The sequence below is a fragment of the Podarcis tiliguerta genome (assembly GCF_965153285.1).
Source record: "Podarcis tiliguerta genome assembly, chromosome: 11".
Taxonomy (NCBI): domain Eukaryota; kingdom Metazoa; phylum Chordata; class Lepidosauria; order Squamata; family Lacertidae; genus Podarcis; species Podarcis tiliguerta.
In genome coordinates this window covers 2,066,273-2,085,843 of record NC_139544.1, presented here as the reverse complement: position 1 = coordinate 2,085,843, position 19,571 = coordinate 2,066,273, and the positions used below count along the sequence as shown (strand labels likewise).

General features: G+C 41.9%; 1 protein-coding gene across 4 annotated transcripts in view; it reads right to left on the bottom strand.

The window, feature by feature from the left end:
- TMC1 (transmembrane channel like 1) overlaps window positions 1-19,571 on the bottom strand; it is a 65,427-nt gene that overhangs the window by 31,646 nt on the left and 14,210 nt on the right. For all 4 annotated transcript variants that reach the window (XM_083403377.1, XM_083403375.1, XM_083403374.1 and 1 more), the window contains 7 exons: window positions 18,905-18,995; window positions 17,587-17,668; window positions 17,103-17,209; window positions 16,395-16,493; window positions 8,954-9,096; window positions 4,815-4,959; window positions 3,652-3,846 (listed from right to left, as the gene is read on the bottom strand). In XM_083403377.1, coding sequence (XP_083259503.1) covers window positions 3,652-3,846; window positions 4,815-4,959; window positions 8,954-9,096; window positions 16,395-16,493; window positions 17,103-17,209; window positions 17,587-17,668; window positions 18,905-18,995 — 862 coding nt within the window. The remainder of the gene's footprint in view (window positions 1-3,651; window positions 3,847-4,814; window positions 4,960-8,953; window positions 9,097-16,394; window positions 16,494-17,102; window positions 17,210-17,586; window positions 17,669-18,904; window positions 18,996-19,571) is intronic.

Genomic DNA, 19,571 nt, shown 5'->3' with positions numbered 1-19,571 from the left:
GTTCCTAGTAGCAACAAACTAGTAACAAGAAAATACAGCTGAGAGAATGATTAACTGCCATCAAAGAGTAACCTTTAGCACCAGATTGTGAAGCCTGCAAAATTGTTGTCTATAAAGCAGCTGTGTTTCCCCAGCCTCGGTGTGGTATTATGATTTTCAGTAAACAAGGCTGAGATTACAGCCAAATCTAAACTCTAGTGTTAAGTATTCCCTGGCATGACAGCACCATAAAGAATGTTTAATCTTGACTGCTTGCTATTAAAATTATACTTTCATTAAGAATTAACAGTTTAGTGCATATAAATCATGGTTTGGCTACCCATTGTTTGGGCCATGATGGTAATCTAACATCTTCGCTGCAGAAAGCAAGAATAAAAGTTTTCTTTCATGGAAACATATTTTCGTTTTTATATAATTAGCTGAACAATCAGATGAATGGGCTATTTTGTTATTTATTGCAATTTACTATTGAGTTCAAAATGATCAGTTGCTGAATAACTCAGGATGTCAGCTATACATTTCATAACAAATTGAAAAATCCTGCCGCATTATCTGAATTTGCTGCAATTTTATTTTTTATTGTGCTTTTTTGCATTTACATCCTATGTTTAATTTTTAAAAAAACCATGGCAGCTTACAATAAAACACCTAATACAAACAATACCCTTAATAATAATAAAAAACACTGCTAAAATTAGAAGATAGGGATTTCAACTAAACCTTAGGAAGAGCATCCTGATGGTGCAAGCTGTTTAGCAGGAGGAGGCCATGGACTGTCCTTAATCAGAGGCTGGAGAACCACCTCTCAGGGAGCTGTAGCCGTCAATTTCCCTGAACTGGCAGGTGCGGGGAGTTGGGCTAGATGACCTTTGACGTCACTTCCAATTCTTATGACACCAAAATATTTTCTAGAACATCACTCCTGTGATGCAGGCCGAGCTGTGGGTGCCTCATACCATTCCTATTGGCTGGAGGAGAGCTTGCTAAAACGCAGGAACTGCATCTAATGTCATAATGACCCTCTGAGAAGCAGCTAAGAGGAGAAACCCACCAGAATCTGCAGGGGTGGTCATCCCAAACTGGAGCCTTTTGGTTCCTCTAACTGAGACCTCTAAAGAGAGCCCCCCACAAAGATACTTCTGAGGGACCGGCCCTTTCTATACCAGGGGCCGCACACTCCCTTGGTGTCCACTTGTCAGTGAACATGAGACAGAAAACTGGAGCTGTCTTGGTTCCAGATGAGTACAGGCCTGAATTAAAGCCCTGTGGGTTCCCTCTGTGGTCAGGATAGGGCCCCCAAGAGTCATGAACTTCCCTAAGTTGTGCATGCAGGCAACATCTGGGGCAGCGCAGCACTTCAAGAGTCCATCAGGGCTTTTCCACAGCTGCCTTTTACTGCCCGGGACAAAATGTGGAGGGCAGCACTTTAAACCACATGGAAAAACATACTGTTTTTCAGTAATGGTAACAGAAATCCCAAAACTAAGTAGATATTTTGGCTCAGCTGTTAGGGCATCTTATGGCCCTTTTATATTCCTAATGCAACCAATCAATGATATACAGATTTCCTCAGACTTGTAACTGGGAATACATTTTCTCACAAAGAAAGAGTCTGTTGCTTTCAAAAGCAGTCCCTAGCACCACCCTATGAAGCAAAATGATTTGCCACAGCTTCAGTGTGTCTGCAAGCAGAATTAAATATTTGACTGGCATCCATCGCGTCTTTCTGTTGTTTGAAATGAAACACCTCCTGCTGGAAACCAGCAAACAAATAATACTGCTAAGTAATTATGGTCAATGCTATGGAGATTTCTCTCCCTTAGATGTGCTGAGAACTTGCCTTCAACATCATTGCTAATGATATTTTAAACCTGATTTTCCATCTCAACTTCACTGTGTGAACTGTTTGGTTACACCAATAAAATCAATGTCATCTCATCATTGTAAAACCATTCTGTGTAGTCTGATAGAGAAGAGATCATTATGGGTCTCTTCAGCTTCGAATGAAATGGCAGCTTTATTTTTTTATATATATAATATACGGTACTAGATTGTACCTGATTATGTCATACTCAGCGTATGCCTACTGAAATCAATGGACTTCAGTTAGTCAACTAGCTCAAGCCCATTGATTGCAATGAGTCAATTCTGAGTATGAGTTAGTCAGGTATAGCTCTTTATGTCTTAACATAGAATTCATTCCGCAAGTCTTATTTCATTTTCTGATTTATTGCAAAAGAATGTGATTTACAATAACAGGAAATATTTTTTAAAACTTGTCAGCTATTTTATGATGTGCAACCTAGGCTTTCATGACCATTTTGATACAAGAAGCAATATGTATCTTAATCTTTTTTATTTGCTATCACATATCCACTTTAAGAAGGCTATGGACTGTTAGTATCCTTGTAGACTTTGGCAGGCTTCTTGTTCAGCTGTGTGGGCATTTCAAGCTACATCAACTACGTAATGTAGTTCCTTAAGGCTGAATCTGCAGTTCCCTTGTCCTCTATTCAGACAAGCTGACTGTGTTTCCTGTTACACTATAGGAATGATGTCAGACTAATATATAAAGTAAAACATGTAACAATGGGAAACGGAGAAGCGAAGAGGAAGAGAACGTAAGTCTTACATTGTAAGGAAATCCGACTGAATGGAAGCTATCAGACCAAAAGTGATATAGTCGGAAATCGTTTCGTCTTCTTTCTTATTTGCAAGGTAAGAAGAACAAAAGAGCCTCAACAGTTTTAATCCTAGCAGATGTTGTCCTGCCAGTTAAAGAGTGAGTAGATCCAGTACTGGCCAGGATCCAAATGGGCTGGCATTTGCCCATTAAGTGAAGAGGATGTTTTTGGAAAGAGCAAACCCTATGTGATGCCATATCATAAACTCCCTCAAGATTTAAGATTCTGTTTCTTATGTGTTTTTTATTTATTGCATAGCTCAAGTTTTTATTTTTATGTATAGTTTTTACGTATACTTTATGTTCATGTGTTTCTCTTAGGTGCCACCTGTACTTGGTTGCCTTATTCATAAATCTGAATATTTCACAATCACATAAACTGCTTTTGCCATCCATTATGGGAAGGAGGGAGAGAGAAAGCACAATGCAATTTCTGTACAAAGAGAGAGAGAGAGAAGGGGGTAGGAGATGGGGGAGAGAAAGAGAGAAAAGAGATAGCAGAAAAGGGAAGAAAAGGCGGTGACAGCCAGTCCGATCATTAGGCAGAGTGAGGCGTCTGAAGCACCAGATGCTGTGAGACGCAAAGTGATGGCAAGATGTTGGAGGACAGAGTTGGGTTTGCTGGTTTACAGTGGAGGAGAATATGCTGTCCAGTGTTGACACAAGATTCAACTGCAAGTATGGTCACTTTTTGTATGTGGAAGTGGGAGCGGCTTTCATCTTGTACTCCACCTCAAGCAGCAAAATGGTGGTGCTGAGTGATAGGGAGAGAGAGAAAAGCCTCCCTAACCACTGTTCCGGCCCACCACTAGCATGCTGCCCCGAGTTCAGATGACTCCTGAGGGAGTGTGGCTCTCAACAAGGGGGACAGGATCCCTCACCCCTGCCCTACATCGCCCTGCTTGGCAAAGACAACCCAGGCTTCCTACATACATCTGTTTTAGAAAACAAAACATGCTGGTACGAACTTCATTCCTCTCCCACCAGCCATAGTTTTCAAGGCCTTCCAAAGCAAATTGTTGGGATCGCCTCACAACAAAGTAGATGAGGTAGCCACTCCCAGCTAGTGTGCAAAAGGCAAAGAAATTAGCGAGAACCCTCAGGAATCGGGTCAAGTGGACGTTCTCTTCCTTCCGGCTCTCTTGCTCCTCCACAATTGCTTCCTGTATTTGTTACAAACAAACAAGAAAAACATTCATCAGTATTCATGATATCAAGAAGCATAATAGCATTCGCCTAAATTAGCCACCGCCGACCTGGTGCCTGGACTAAACTCTCATCAGCCCCAGCCAGCAGAACTGTTCAAACCATCTGGAGGTCAACAGGTTGTCCATGAATGCAGACTATTTGAAGATCCGTCCCTTCCAGTATAAGCCTGACCACTCACGCCATTCATAAGGGACACGGCTTTCCTCCGTGTCCTTTATCCTTCAGAGGCTGGCTGGCTGGCTGAAACAAGGAACAGGGAGTCATGGCTGGAGTAGGAAAGATAGGGATCAATCTCCCCTCCAAGATTGCTGCAATCCACATAGCAATTGGTGTCTCACAGGGATAGAATTAATTTTTAAAAAACAAGAGATGTGGCTCACTTTACACATTATGCGTAACACGTTGTTTGACCCTGACGCGTGACTAACAGCAGCAAGTTGTTTAATGGGATAAGTAAGCAAAGAAACTTCCAACCAACTATACTGTGGCACAACAAAACTGGGCTGAAAGCCAAGCAGCTCAGGCGTCTGCGTTTGCCAGTTCAGTGCTCAGCTTCCGCAGCTGCAGGAATATGCCAGGCCTCCTTTTTCCGGGACTCTTCCCTCAGAATCAGTTTGCGTAGTAAGAATCCAAGAACCACCTTTGTTTACAGGCTGTTGACAAGGATCTTCTCATTCACCAGGCCTCATAGATCTGTTCCAAGGCCTTTCAGTCTCTTTTCCCTCCTTTTTTCAGGAAGCCAACCTCCCTCCCTGGGTCAGAGATGCAGCAATCTACCCCAGTATTGTCTACACTGACTGACAGCAGGAGACATTTCCAGCCCTATCTGGAGATGCCAGGGATTGAAAGTGGCACTTTCTGTCTGCAACGACTATATGAACCTCAGTGACATTCATACCTGAGACCAGACTTTATACATTACCTTAAAGCTAGTTGTTATTGATGCAAATTTGTTATCTGCTGTTTCAGGATTGCCAATCAAGTAATCCCAGCTCGTGAACATTTTCCAGCTGAAGTTAAAACTGTTATCATCTCCACCACCATCGTCATGGGCATTCTTTGCCATTCTGAAAGGGGGGGGGGGAGTATTTTTTTAACATGCTAAAAATGTAATGGGTTGGGCCTAGAGTTGCTCCTCCCCCATCACAGATGGATCTGAGATTCAGCAAAGTCACTCCAATGGAAGAAACCCCCCACTCCCAGGGCCAGTGCTACCTCCCCCCCTGCTCAGGAGATGCTGAGCCCCCCCCCCCCCAGAGTGGCCTTTCAGAGGGATGCAGGGAAAGGAGGACTCCCTGAGAGCAGCGCCTCCTTCCTCTGGTGCTCCTGGGACTCTGCGGATCTCAGCTCTGGATGCAAACCAATGTGTGAAACAGTCCTCAGAAGATCTCAGGAGGGTGGGGTGGGGTAAATCTCGCTTTATTTTCTAAGGGCTGTCAACTGATTTAAACATTTTAGTTGATTATTGGTCATCTGCTTCTGACTAATTGTTTACTCAGTCAATCAAGTTTAATTAAATTTGCATATTGCCAGAATCTCAATATACAGGTGCTCCTTTAAGAAACTGAGGAAGTATAACTTACAATTTAATGAACATACGTCACACCATTAAAAAAAGAAGCTTTAATTGCATAATCTGCAGGTTAAATAATTATTAGTTGCAATCCAATGCTCATTTTCTGGAGAGTGATCCACACTGAATAAAGTGGGACCTACTTCTCTATTAAGGAACTTAGGAATCTGCTTTACATCAGAGTGAGCACCTCTGGCAAAGGTATTTCTCATCACCTGCTACCTGATCCACTTAACTGGAGTCGCAAGGGCTGTGGGACTTTTTGCATGCAAAGCAGAGTCTCTTCCACTGAGCTGTGGTCCCTCTGGGATTCACTGGACCCAACAGCATGGCCTGTGGCCCTTCTCTGTGTTTGTTTGTGACACCAAGCGGTGTTCCTGTTCAGACATCATTGAGATTCACTGAAATTGTGGAGGAGGAGAATGGTGCTCCAAAATGTGACTTTATGCATTGCCACATTTAGGGTCCTCCAGATTGGTGTATTTTTGTGGGTGTATTCTACAACACATTCTTCACACAATTAATAGCACATTCATTGTGGGTTTATTTTGCCTTATTAGTTGCCAGTTGCTATAGCACACTGCTGCTGTCCAGAGGGGCAATAGCACAACAAAAGTGGGACAGAAAACCAAACAAACCCGAGAGCACTTATGAAAAGTTAATTTTAGCAGGAAGTTACAGGATATGTGCTGACTCAGAATGAAGCTGTATGGACACCCACGGATGGAATTGAAAGCATATGACTGCCCACAGAGCATCATGAACACAAATAATCAAGAATGCACAATAAAAAGGATGAGTGAGGGGCCCTTAAGACCAGCAGGTATCTCGGTCAAAGAGCTAAAAAAATGGACTGATGGGAATATTGATGGCTGATTTGTACTTTGATAATTTCTGTAAATGTCATTCCAATTTTATTCTCCCTTTTCTCTCCCCAGTTGTTATGCCTTTCTAGGTACTACCAGAAAAAAAGCCAAGCAAACAAAAAGCTCACAGTTACAGTTGGATTTTGCACTTATCATATTGTTTTCTGTGAAATCATCAACAAGCCAAAGAATATAAGAGGATTTGCTCTTAAGGTTACCTAAATATAGATCAAGATTATCTCGTGGCCAGATGGAAATTTAACACATACAGTGCATGTTCACCCCAGGGTGTTCCTTTTGTTTTGCCTCCAGGGATTGTGCTGCAAGGATTTTTTGGTGGTGGGGAGAAGCCCAGTGGGTGGCTGGCAGCTACTCAGCTATAATTCCCTGAGAGGATTCAGTAGGAAGAATTTTCACAAATACAGTATCAAAGAAATATTTTTAATGGCTCCCTCTTAACTGGGTTAAAACAAAATGGTAACTTCTGAAGTGAAATCTTTTGTACCTTAATCAAGCATACTCTGGGAGTGAAGAGACTAAAATAAATGGCTTTTTTCAATGGTTTAGAATGGGAGTGGGCAACATTTTTCAGTCCAAAGGCAGCATTCTCTTGTGGGGAAGCTTCCGCAAGCTGCAGACTAGTGGGAGTTGGGCTAGAGACAAAGGAGAGTGGAGCAACTGGTCTGATTCTCACATTTGCACAGTGGGCTGTATCCTGGCCATGCAGACCACGGAACAAAGAGGAATCTGCCAGAGGCAGATTTAGGGCAGCCCAACTGGTTCTGCTGCACTGCTCAGCCTCAGTGAGGATGGACCCTATGCGTGTCAATGGGGGTGCATGCATTTGGGGCTCCCTCACATGAAGGGGAATCCTGGGCCAATCACGAGTGCTCTTCCCACTGAGGAGCCCTACACATGTAGAGCCCATTTTCACAGAAACATAATATAGGACTGACAGGGTGTGCGGCCAGCCAGTGCGATCCCACTCCCTGAGTCAGTGTGTAAGGAAGAGTTGTGCCCACCTTGATTTGAGCATTAAACAAGTGGGGAGGGTGTGACGTCCTTTAATGAATTACCAGTCAGCTAACTGACTGACCTTTCCCTGGCCCTTTCCCTGGGGTGCCAGGGTCTGAACCTGGGACCCTTAGCATGCAAAAGATGGGCTCCTTTGCTATATCCCTTCTTCTTATCATGCCTGAAGTGAACATGGAAACCTGCACCTGCAGCATCTTCATATATTTAAACATTCAGGGAAGGTGTCCTAGGCTGGGGCACTGAATGCAGCAGGAGGCTGGTGCAAAGAAAAGAGAGAGCCAGCCAGCCCAAGGTATTTTGCTTCCTGAGGCAAAGGACAAGATGGCACCCTACACCTATTCCATATACAAAAGCTAACCAGACAGGCACTCGAGTCTTAGCTTAACAGTGGTAAAGGAATGGTATCTTATCAAAGGGCCTGAGAGCAGCAGGCTAATTTAGGGAACGCAGGGCAGTCTGCATGGCGCACAGCAAAGTTCCCTCCCTGTCTCTCAGCATCACCAAAGGTTGGGCTGGCCCTCAAACTGGAAGGCAATGGTGGAGCCAAGCTCTGTGTGGGATTCTCAAAGAGAAAGCACCAGCAAAGAGGAGGCTTTCAAGTTTCACGGTTAGTAGCAATGGCCACAAAAACCACTGCCATCTTGTGAACAACCATTTACAATTTATTCCATACTTGGATTCCTAACCATACGTTCCTGTTCTCTTCTCCCCACCATCTCCAGCCCGCAAGGCCAGATAAGAAAGAATGATTGTAATTTCTGAGTGTTACTTAGCACTGTGCTAGATGGAACACTTTACAAAAAAAGAAACTCCCTTTGTTACACATTTGTTTCACACATCTTAGCTGTACAGAAAATGTGATGCTATTTTGGTTTAGGACACCTCTGCCAGACTGTAATTTGTTCCAAAGTGAGTAATAAAATAAACATTTGCTGTAAAATGTTAAATAACAGTAAAGTAGTTGAGGATTTCCTGCTCACCTTCTCCCCGCACCTCAAACCCTACATTCATTAATCCTGCTGTTGAAGGTGCTGCACCAGGGATTCAATACAATCAAATTCAAGAGAAACATCCTTGCCCTCCCCACACCCCAACCTTCCAGTTTAGATTGCCATACAGCAACTGGACTTAAGCTGACAATGAGAAATGGTTTAATTTTAATTTTGAGATTTGGTGGGATCTGTACTAAGAGGGGGCAGGATGGAAAGGGAACCTCATCTGGAATTGATTTTATGCATTTAGCTTTTCAGTAAGTGCTAAATGCCAAGAGCATCAAGGATGAGAGAAGAAGGACAGAGTCTGAGCAGTGCAGTGGTTAGTGTATGGGACTAGGTTGGAGAGTCTCTGCTCAAATCTCCACTCAGCTATGCAGATTACTGGGCAACCTTGAACTAGCCACAATTTCCCAAGCTAACCTACAGTACCTCACAAGGTTTTGTGAAACAAGGTAAGGACAATCATGCCTGCTGCCTTGAGCATCTTGGAAGACAAGCAGGGTATGACTGCAATAAATATTAAGTAAAAATATGGATCAGTCTGTGAATATATATCCCATCCTTTATTTCATCAACATCAGAAGAAACTTACGTGCGGATGACAACCATGAAACTGTAACCGATGGACCCAACTCCCACCAAAAAGTAGGAGAGAGGCAGCCGGAACTTCAACCACCCGATTGTTCTCTGGTTATTGTAATAGCCATAGAAGAGGACAGAATACTGTGCAAGACCCTGAAATGCCAACGACAAAGAACAATTTAGATATCTTCCTCTAACTTCGAGCAACAACAAATGCAACTTAAGCACAGGGATACTTTTAAACTGAACTAATTTGACTCATGCATTGAGTTGGGGTCCAAGAAACTGACACAGAAGAGGAGGGAGGAAAGATACAAGGGGAAAGGGTGGCGTGTAGAGCTAGTGAGTAGATGGCAACCACCTTCTGCCCAAATCCCCAAACACAACTTCTAGCCAACTCCTGAGGTTGCCATCAAAATAGAATTTTTTTTGGGGGGGGGGGATTCAAAACACACAAGAAATTGTCTCACCTCAAAAAGGATATAACAGAGTTCAGAAAAGGGCAAGCAGAATAATCAAGGGGACGAAGCATCTGCCCTATGAGCAGTTTAGGGAAAAGGTAAGGTGGTGGGACAGTGTTCTCGAAGCTACCAGCATGAGTTTGACTAAACTGCGGGAGGCAGTGGAAGACAGGAGTGCCTGGTGTGCTCTGGTCCAGGGGGTCACAAAGAGGCGGACACGACTAAACGATTAAACAGCAACAACAACAACAAAGAGGTGACATGGGTGAAGTCTCAAAGATTATGCCCGGCATGGAGAAAGTGGACCAAGAAAGGCTTTTCTCCATCTCCTAACACTAGAACTCATGGACACCAAATGAAGCTGAATGTTGGAAGATTAAAAAGTTCTTCTTCGTGCAGAGCAGAGTTAAATGATGGAACTTGCTCCCACAGGACACAGCGATGGCCAACCAACATGGAGAAAAAGTGACTCCTAGCCATGCTTGCTCAGCTCTGCCTCTATGGTCAGAGGCCACCATGCTTCTGAATACCACTTGCTGGGAAATGCAGGAGGGCTGAGTGCTCAGGTGCGCAGCTTCTGCTTGTGGGTTTCCCCCAAGCATCTTGTTGGCCTCTGCGAGAACAGGAGGCTGGACTAGATACGCCACTGGCCTGATTCAATAGGCTCTCCTTAGGTCCTTAAGATGGAGTAGGTTGTAAAGCAAACTGAACACAGCACAAATGTTTTTCTCATCATCCATCCAGGTGCTTGTGTAAGAAATACACACAACATTTCATATGTGACAGGCAGCAGATGCAGTATTTCCTAAGTGGAGATTAACCTCTGTATTAGAAACCAACATATGCCCGGGAGTTCATTATATCAGTCAGTCACTAGATTTTATTCATGTAAGGGATATAACAGATCAACCCTCTTTGAGATGCGAGTCATCTGAAATATTGTGATGGAACCTAAGTGGGGATGCAGCCTGTCAAAGGCCATGCAGGGCTTTATAAATCAAAACCAGGGCTTTGTGTTATGTTGGAAAAGCAATACCTAAATAATACCTAGGAAATATTCTGATTTGCTAAATGAAATTACTATTGCTTTCCAATTTTTTTTTTAAAAAAACCATATTTTTTAATTAAAGGTGTCTCCCCAGTGTTATTGCTTTCCAAAATTAAGTAATGGGGTGCAAATGTTTGGTGATGGCTGAGAAGAAGTAGTGACACAACTGGCCAAGAGTTTCTTTGAGTCTTTTAGTTACAACAAACATCTGTCTCTGCTGGAAACCGCTTCTTGAGGTGGGCCAGATAGCCGTAAAGCTTGCAAATGGCCATAATGAATTCAAATCAGACACCAAGAGTTCAGCGTGTGCCCTTGTAATCTGCCAAGGGCCTGCGGATCAATTGGAAAGGGTTTTAATTGACTGTGGTAATGCGGAGAGGCTTAGCCCTCATGCATATATTTCCCTTCCCTTCTGCTGTTTTGCTGCTGGTTATTTCTTAAAAGTAAACCATTAGTAGATTAAAATGTCAATAGGCTAACATCCTTCTGTTTCATTTAATCGCAAGCCATGCATTTGATGTATTGTGATGGCTGAGCTGCCCGAGACAAGTCACAGACTCTGCCTGCTAAGCCTCATTTGCAATCTTGGCTGTGGTGAAAATGAAATATTAACACATGACAAGTAAATATGACTAGATTTGTGGTATGACTATCAATCCATTTCCTCAGTTTCCTTAGAGCTGACATTGTCTCCACTGGGGGGGAATTATGGGGCTCTTGCGTGGTTCAATTATTTACAGAACATTGGTGGTGTGTGAAAGACATGGTTGCCCAGTATCCTTTGATGTCTCTCTTGTACACTGTCCTAAATCATTATTACCCTGGACTCAAAAGGCACACAAAGTTCTGCTTATCTGTCTCAATCTTTCCCCTCTATTCTCTTCTGACTGAGCAGGGAACCAAATGTGACCCCTTACATTCAACTTACAGGTTTTAAAAAATGCAACTAGCAGTACTGATAATTCTGGACATCACAGAAGACACGGAGGGGGGTTTCACCTTTTCCTTCCCAGCTGTGATCCTAAGGAAAATCCCTCCTCTGAAGGGATTTCCACTGACACCAAGGAGGGAAATCTCTATTGACTCCCAATGCAGCTTCAGAGAAGAGATTTTCAGCAGGACTGTAATAAGGGAAGAAAGGGTCACATTGATGCCTGTTGTGACGAGGGGTGGATGAATCTCCCATCAATTTCAATTCTCCCAGTTTCTCATTTTTCCCATTTTAAATTCAGTTCCCCACATATCTCTACTGGTTTGCAATTAAAAAAAAATCTTTATAAACATTTGTCCACATTTTAGTGCAAATTTATTCTAATAAACACACCTTTGTATGTAATTTTGACAAATTAGATAGTTTCACATTAAAATGCTGATAAAATTGAATTTCTCTCTCTGTCATTGATATTAGACAAATAGATATTGTTTTACAAAATGGAGATTCAAGGAGATGTACGGTACAATGTAGCAGAAAAAATAAAACTAATATAAATCTAAAACAAAATAAAAGCTAGAAACACTGATATACATAAAAAAGCAGTCTAACACATCCCACCCACCTGTGACTACTCTCAATTATTAGCTCTGGCACTTGATGTGAGGGTCATTCCACATCAAATGTCACCCACCATCTCAGATTTTGCTGAAATTTGGTGTACACCCTTTCCTTATAGTTGAAATTAATCCCTTATAGTTCCCTTATAGTTGAAAGAAATCCCTTAATTTTTTCCCCTCTATCTCAAACGGTTTTAGTTTTATAGCACTTCAAAGTTTTGTTAAATCTGCTTTCTGTCCGTCCCTCTTGAGACCCTCAGCATAAGATACCCTTGTGTACATTTTATTTTTTCTCTCCATAACCAATAATCAGATCTCTTTGAAATTTTACACAGAGCTCAATAAAATGATGAGTATTTCAGGAAAAAATAGAGGGGGGGAATTAAGGGGGTTTATTTCAACCATAAGAGATGGATGTACACCAAATTTCATCAACACCCGAGACGGAGGGTGACATGACCTCATTGAAATGACTTGGAATGACCCATGATGCACATTTTCTAAGCAAGCCAACAAGCACAACTGCACATCATAGACGAAGACATATTTAATATGGCCCTGGGCTACTGAGACTAAAACAGTGGATCTTTTACCCCTCCACCTGTCTTTCCTTGGTTTTCCCTGGTGCATCATCACTTCTGACACAAAAGGCCTTCTCAGCAGGCTATCTCATGTCAGGTTGGTGTCCCCGTCCCCCAACTCCAGCAGTTAATTATTCCAGATTTATTGGTCAATTACAAAAGCTCTGGCAGAGCTCAATTCCTTCAGTCCTCCCTCGATGATCCAGTTGCCGAAACTGGGCCCCTCCTCTTCCGTCCCCAACAAGGAAGCCCCCACTTTCTTTCTCCCCTTCCCACGTTTTTCAGCTAGCCTAGTTAATCTACGAGTTTGGGGTGATTCAACGCCCCCCTCCTTAATTCTCCTTCTTCCGCTGTGTCCTTATTGCAGCTTCCGCACTGCATTCCTCCACTCTGGGCCTCCCATCAAGTTCCGCTGGTCTCTGCTTCTTCTCCCTCCCTCTGAATTCCTCTCTGGTTCTCGGTTCTCCCTCTGGGTCTGGGTTTTCACTTCCTGTCAGAGAAGTGGCTCTTCTGACATCTAATACACTTGGATAAGAACTCATAAGGCAAGAGGACAGGGATTTAAAGGCGGACACTCAGAATGTTCACTTTTATTATAGTATTTATTTTGTAGGCAGTGTAAGGAAGAGATTACCTTTGTTCTGAATTATTGCTTTTCCTTTTAAAAATTCTCTGCTTGTAATTTGCCAAGATTTCAAAGGAGGAGCACCTTTCATTTTGGAATAATGTCAAAGCTATATTCACAACATCATATATCAACATATGAAAATCAAATATCAGCAATAGAAAGTTAGCATTAAAACAGAAGAGTATAAAGTCATATTAAAACCCAAAGGAAGTAGTAATACATCAAATCACAGTTCAATTAAATTATAGTATTTAAGCCTGGTTTTTGTTATTTTGAAACTTATTTTGGTAGTTTTTTTTGTTTTTTAAAGTCTTTAGTAAAAATACGGTAAATGTAATTTATCTCAAATGTAATTTCCGTAATTGTTTTCACATTCAGTTGGTGGTGGGGTGGGGGGTTAATCTCAATTGCAGGTCCATATGTTTAAGAGGATTTTCCTGTTGTAATCTTGCTCTTAGGAATGGTCTATGTAAGATAGTTCAACTTTGTCCTTTTACTTTCATCAGGAATGGAAATGGTGCCATTCTTAAACAGAACTTCATAATAGATCACAATGCCCCCATGTGGGGGAAGAACCCACGAGGGGGGCTACTAGGAGGTGCAGGATAGATCGACACAAGACTCAAAGACGCAAGCAGGGGGCAGGCAACTGCCTCTCTCCATCCCTCCATCTTCATCTCCGTGGAACTTAGTACACAAGTGAGACAGGCACTGTTCCTACTGTTTCAGACGCCTGTCAAAACAGTTTATTTCAGAAGCACTCTGAATGTCTTAGATGTTTAACATCCTTTCAATTTGAAATTCTTGAGGTTTAAATTCTGGAAGTGAATTTTATGTTTTAACTGTTGCATGCCATATATTTTATTGTTGTAAGCCACTTCGACAGCTACATGGTGAAAGGTGGTATATGTTTTAAACAATATTTAAACAAACTTGGATACAGGTCTTCTGGAAAGATCCCAACAAAGCTCTGACTCCCCTGAGACCCAATGGATTGAAGGGGAAGCAGTTCCCAGGGCAAAGCCCCATCACTCTGCTTTGTCCCATGAAGCCAACCAGAAGCTGCTGGAACTGGTTTCTCGGAGAGTGGTTGCCCAGTTTCATGGGGACTACAGGTTTATCTGGTAAATATTTTAAAGGTCCACTTAGAGGTCCACTTTCTTATGCACAGTGAGTTGCACTAGGAAGTGCAGTGTGATGTTTTTGAATTCTTTTTTTCAAATTGCACTCTATCCCTCCCCTGCCCCCCATCCTGCCCTCATCACAAAGGGTGTTTTAAACTCCCATTGATTTTAAGAAGCAGCATGAAATACGGTATGCAGGAGCCACTATTGCCGGGGGGGGGGGGGGGAGAGATAAATAAAATAATGTATGCATAGATCTTCCCATCACAGATTTATCTTAAACCATGGTTCTCTGCCCATATGGTGTTCTTGCTGGTGTGTGTCTTCCATTAATATCTGCTTAATGTGCAATTAGGTGCCAATTTTGATGAAACATTTTTACTCCACAGAGGAACAGATGTGACCGAGATTACATCAGAATGTGAATTTTACATGGCAGATCTTTAAACAGATTATTACATTCCTGCCAGCTCCAGCTCCCAGATCTCTCCTGCAATATGGATTTTTCATTTTGACACAACATTTTTCAGGTATATGCTTCCTTCCACTGAAGGAAAACAGTATATGGGAGAAAATTGGCTGTCAAGACTTTGGCTGTTTCCTGGGCATTACAGCTAAGTTCAATATTTGTAATCATGAAGAACAGATGAGAGAATTTCCCTCCATGTTCTGTTCTTGTCCCTCCCTTTTTTTCCTGCTTGTGTTTCTTTCCTCCTGAATTCGTTCAGGGAAGAAAATGTCTACAGGTTGCTCTCACTGGGTATTGCCTAAGCATGACTAAGACCAGATCCTTCACATTGTGTGGTTTTACATGGTGCTTGTTATGTACTGAGTTGAATAGGATCCAAACTGCAGCAGTCTGATTGGTCCTAGAACAATAGGATCCAAAATGCAGCAGTCTGATTGGTCCTAGAACAATAGGATTCAGAATGCAGCAGTCTGATTGGTCCTAGAACAATGCAGCAGTATGATTGGTTGGCAGGAACCACCCAATCATGCTCCAGATAGAAGTGAATCCAGAACTGATTGGCTTACAGTAGAATTCCGGAATTAGCCAATCATGTGCAGCCCATTGTGTAAATAATGTATATAAGGCAGATACTTTGAGGGGCCTTTCATTCATTCCTCCTCAGCACTATGAGCTGAATAAAGAGCATGAAATCACTTTGCGACTCTGAGTATATTTCAGTGCTTCTGTGAACAAAACCAAAGAGGCCTGCATTCTCTTCATCTGCCAAGAAGGGCAAACACCAAGGAACCAACTGGGTAGTTTTTCCCACCCTTCAGTTAAGGCAGATTGCAGCAAGTATTTACTGTAGTATTTACTGGAATTGCAACTGCCTGTCTCCCATAGGAAACGGCTCCCCCACAGCACTTAAACTACTGCAAGAGGTTCCCACAGTAATTTAACATGCGCTATCAAGTCTCTCACTGTAAATCCAACAGTAGCTCTGCTGCAAACAATATCCTTGATCCCAAAGGGTAGAAAAGGCAGTGAAACACATGACTAGGAGCTCATTTCTTCAGTACCTTCATCTATCTTTCTTTAACTATCTTGCCGTTGCCTGTTTGCAGGTTTGTTATTTCATCTAAGCACAAAAGGGCAAATGAATCCCACAGGGCAACGCCAGCGAAGCAAATCCACCTAGAGTACTTTTATACCTCATGAAATTGATCAGTGATGGCTCAACAAGGTGGCCTTTGGGGATCTATTATATATGGCATGTAAACTTAATAAATATAAAGCAAAATGACTGTTTTTCAGCTGCATGTTGAGCTACCCTTCATCTTGCTCACTTTTAACTTACTGTACATGTCAGAAATCCCAGTGACAAGTCAATGCAAGAGCTTATTTCATGACATCAGAAAGTCCCACTGGATCTGGGGTGCCACATTTGATCCCATTTCCCAATTTGAATTTATATCTTTTCAATTTTACCTACTTAAATTACGTATCCCAAATTGGTAGTCTTGCCCAGTGAACTGCTGACAGAAAACAACATTTCACACCATCAAAACACAAAGCCTAAGGAAAGGCTTTTGCAAAGTGCAACTTACACTGAAATCCCACAGAGTGGCAAAGTTCATTGCCGTCGCTTCCTCTGCTCTGGGCACAGTTTTTCTAGGTAAAGTTCCATATGGTTTCCCCATCAATGCCTGTTTTCGCACGTAGGTCAGTCAGAGTTGTAATTGTAAACACAACCAAAACAAAGAAAGAAATCAGCATGAAAAAAACATTGGGGAAGCTCACTTTCAAAGCTATTTCTTGTTTTCACAGTGCTAATTTTAATATTAATTTTAATGTTTAAATTGTTTTTGTGAAATTACAGCAGGCAAGTGGAGAAGGAGGAAAAGCTAAAGGACTAGTGGTTAGTGCAGGTGAATGAGGGATGCCTCTTTCATAAGGCATCTCCTCTCCATAAGGCAGGGACCAAACAGAGAAAGTGATTCACCAGGGAACCATCTCTAGTAAATATAGACAGAAAACAGGAACCATCTCTGGTAAATATGGACAGTGCATATGCTGCATGAATTAACAAGATAAAAAACGTTTGAAGGACAACAAAAGATCTCTAACATCATTTAAATCCTACTGATTGTAAATGTCAGTCTAGCTCTGATCTTCCTGACAGTGGAATTTTATCCAAAATGCCCAGTCCCCCATTGTTTGCTCTGGTCTTAACTGTAACCCATTTTCCTGTGTGACATTTAAGCCTAAAGAGAAACAGCAAAACAGGCTGGGCATATTAATGTAGTTATCCCCACCTCAGGCACCATGACAAGACCAAAAGTCAGTCCAAATAGGATTATATTTATTCCATACATCCATCGCAAAAATATGAAGTAGGAGGCAACAGAAGAGCCAAAATGACCTACAAGACATGAAGCAAGATAAAAGGGCAAATGAATCATTCTTCACCTTTTTTGTCCTTTCAAATAAGATATAAATCAGTATATTTATGCTTGCTTAACACACTACTTTCAGTGGCTGCCACTTTCCCCTCCTAAAACCTAACCATGTATTACTATTGATGTGATCTGGTAAAACCATAGTAAATTATTGCTTACATTCGTATATGCGTATGCAAATATACATTACAAATTCCAGCAATCCTTGATATGCAATGTATTTGTTGCTGTTTAAAAGCTATGGAATGAAAGGAGCAATGGTATGCAACAGTGGAGGGGAACTCCAGGCCTGTCTCCCAGGAAGATGAAAATTACTTAATTCTTCTTCTCTCTCACTTACTTTCAATTTCTTTTATTTTCATTTCCCAGGGTATGCAGGCTGTCCGAAAATTCTCAAAATCACGTTGAAATTTCATCCATTTCTGAAATAAATATTACAAAAGTAAAATAGGACATTAGGACAATGAGAAAAGAATGAACACTTTCAACTAAAAATCTGTCTGACGATCTTAAACCTCTGTGCTTCCAAAATCTGTTGTGCACTCTAGGTGGTTAGCGTGGCCTTGGGAGCAGTGTTTCTGTTGAAGGCACAGGAAACGCAAATGTGTTTCTTGTCCTGCACTTTTCTGTCTTCCAATCTTTCTGCAGCAAGCTGATATGTTGGTGTCCCCGTCTTCCTACCCAAGGACTGCTTCTCTCGATGTGAACAAGCATGGACCCTGCATTTGCCGTATGAAACCCTTCTCCACTTACCCCCTCCAAGGCCGGTACGGAGGGTGGTGACACGAGAACAGGGCTTTTACCTTAACTTGGAGGGTAATCAAGTATTCCTTTGGCTTCTTTTTGTGCTCATCCTTTTGAGGAGAGGGGTGGGTTTTGTATGTTTATAAATATTTGTCAATGAGCATTTTGTCTTCCTGCTTTGGTTGGTTTAAATGTTTCTTGCTATTTCTATTCTTACATTGTAAGTCGCTTTGAGACATAGTCATGTAAAAAGCAATCAACAAGTACAATAAGCAATAGCACCAAGGGAAATCTGAAAATCTACATTATATTAAATGGAGGAGATATGAAACAGAAGGTTCTTCAGCATCCTTCCATATCCCACTTCCACATTTATTTCTCTCCATCATTTCAGCCGCACTTCAGCTCCATCCAAGTGCCAAATCCTAATGCCAGAGGTTCACTGAGATTTTTTAATCATTTATTACCTAACTTACATATAATATTTCTAATCTGTGCCTTTCTTGTAGGTTTACTTGGGTCTGCAGCACCAAGTCACACTGAAGCATTGGTTTTGATATGATTTCAGCCGATCTGTATTTCTTTGGATTACTTGCAGTATCATCTGATTTTGATACCTTCATTTATTTTTTGTGAATGTTCACCGATGCTCCACTGACTGTGATCCATACCTGACTGCTCAGAATCTTTTTGATTACTATGATTTGAAGGCACAAATGTGTTTGAAGGATTAATAGAGAACATTAGCAGTTTTGTGGCATTTACAGAACTAAGATACCCAGAAAATTCTTCTTGCTTTTTATAGCTAAAAGTAAATGCAATCCAAAAGGAGAGTGAAACCATTAATTCTGGAAGAGATATTTGAAAAAGGCTGAGTGAGCCAATTCAAAGCCATAATGAGAGATGGTCCTTACTTTCATCATCATCACTTTATATGCATAAAATTTCTTCCCTTTGCCTTTGCCAAGGGCTCCTTCAAATTTTTCCACAAACTGCTGAGCATCCCTGAAAAATAAAAATAAAGAAGTGCTTGTGGATTTTACTGAAAGCATCTTTCCTCTCACTTTCTCTTCTGCTGAAACATTGAGACACACTTGACATTACTGAGCATCCCAATGATATGTTATGCCAAACACTCTCTCTTCCACTAAACATGGGAACCACGTTCCTTATTTCCTCGTCCCCTCAAGCACAGTTTGCCCATGTCCTGGCATTATGACACGCCATATTTCCCCACCCACTGCCCGCAACAGCCAATGATGTAGAGCCAGATAAGGACACATAGAATATCAAGGAATCAAGAAAATTACAATTGGATGTCATGGAACAAGAAACTAAACACAGACATGCCATTTCACAATAAAATGTTTCATTTCATTCCCTGCCTTTCTTGTGCGCTATCTTGGATTATTCTAAATTCATTATGATTCTCTGTAGCAACAATGGGGGACTTATGGGCCTCCAGATGTTGCTGCATTCCAACTCCCACCAGCTGCAGCCAGCATGGCCAATGGGCAGCGATGAGAGGAGGAATTGTTCAGCAACATCTGGAGGACCACACGGTCCCCTAGAGAACTGTAA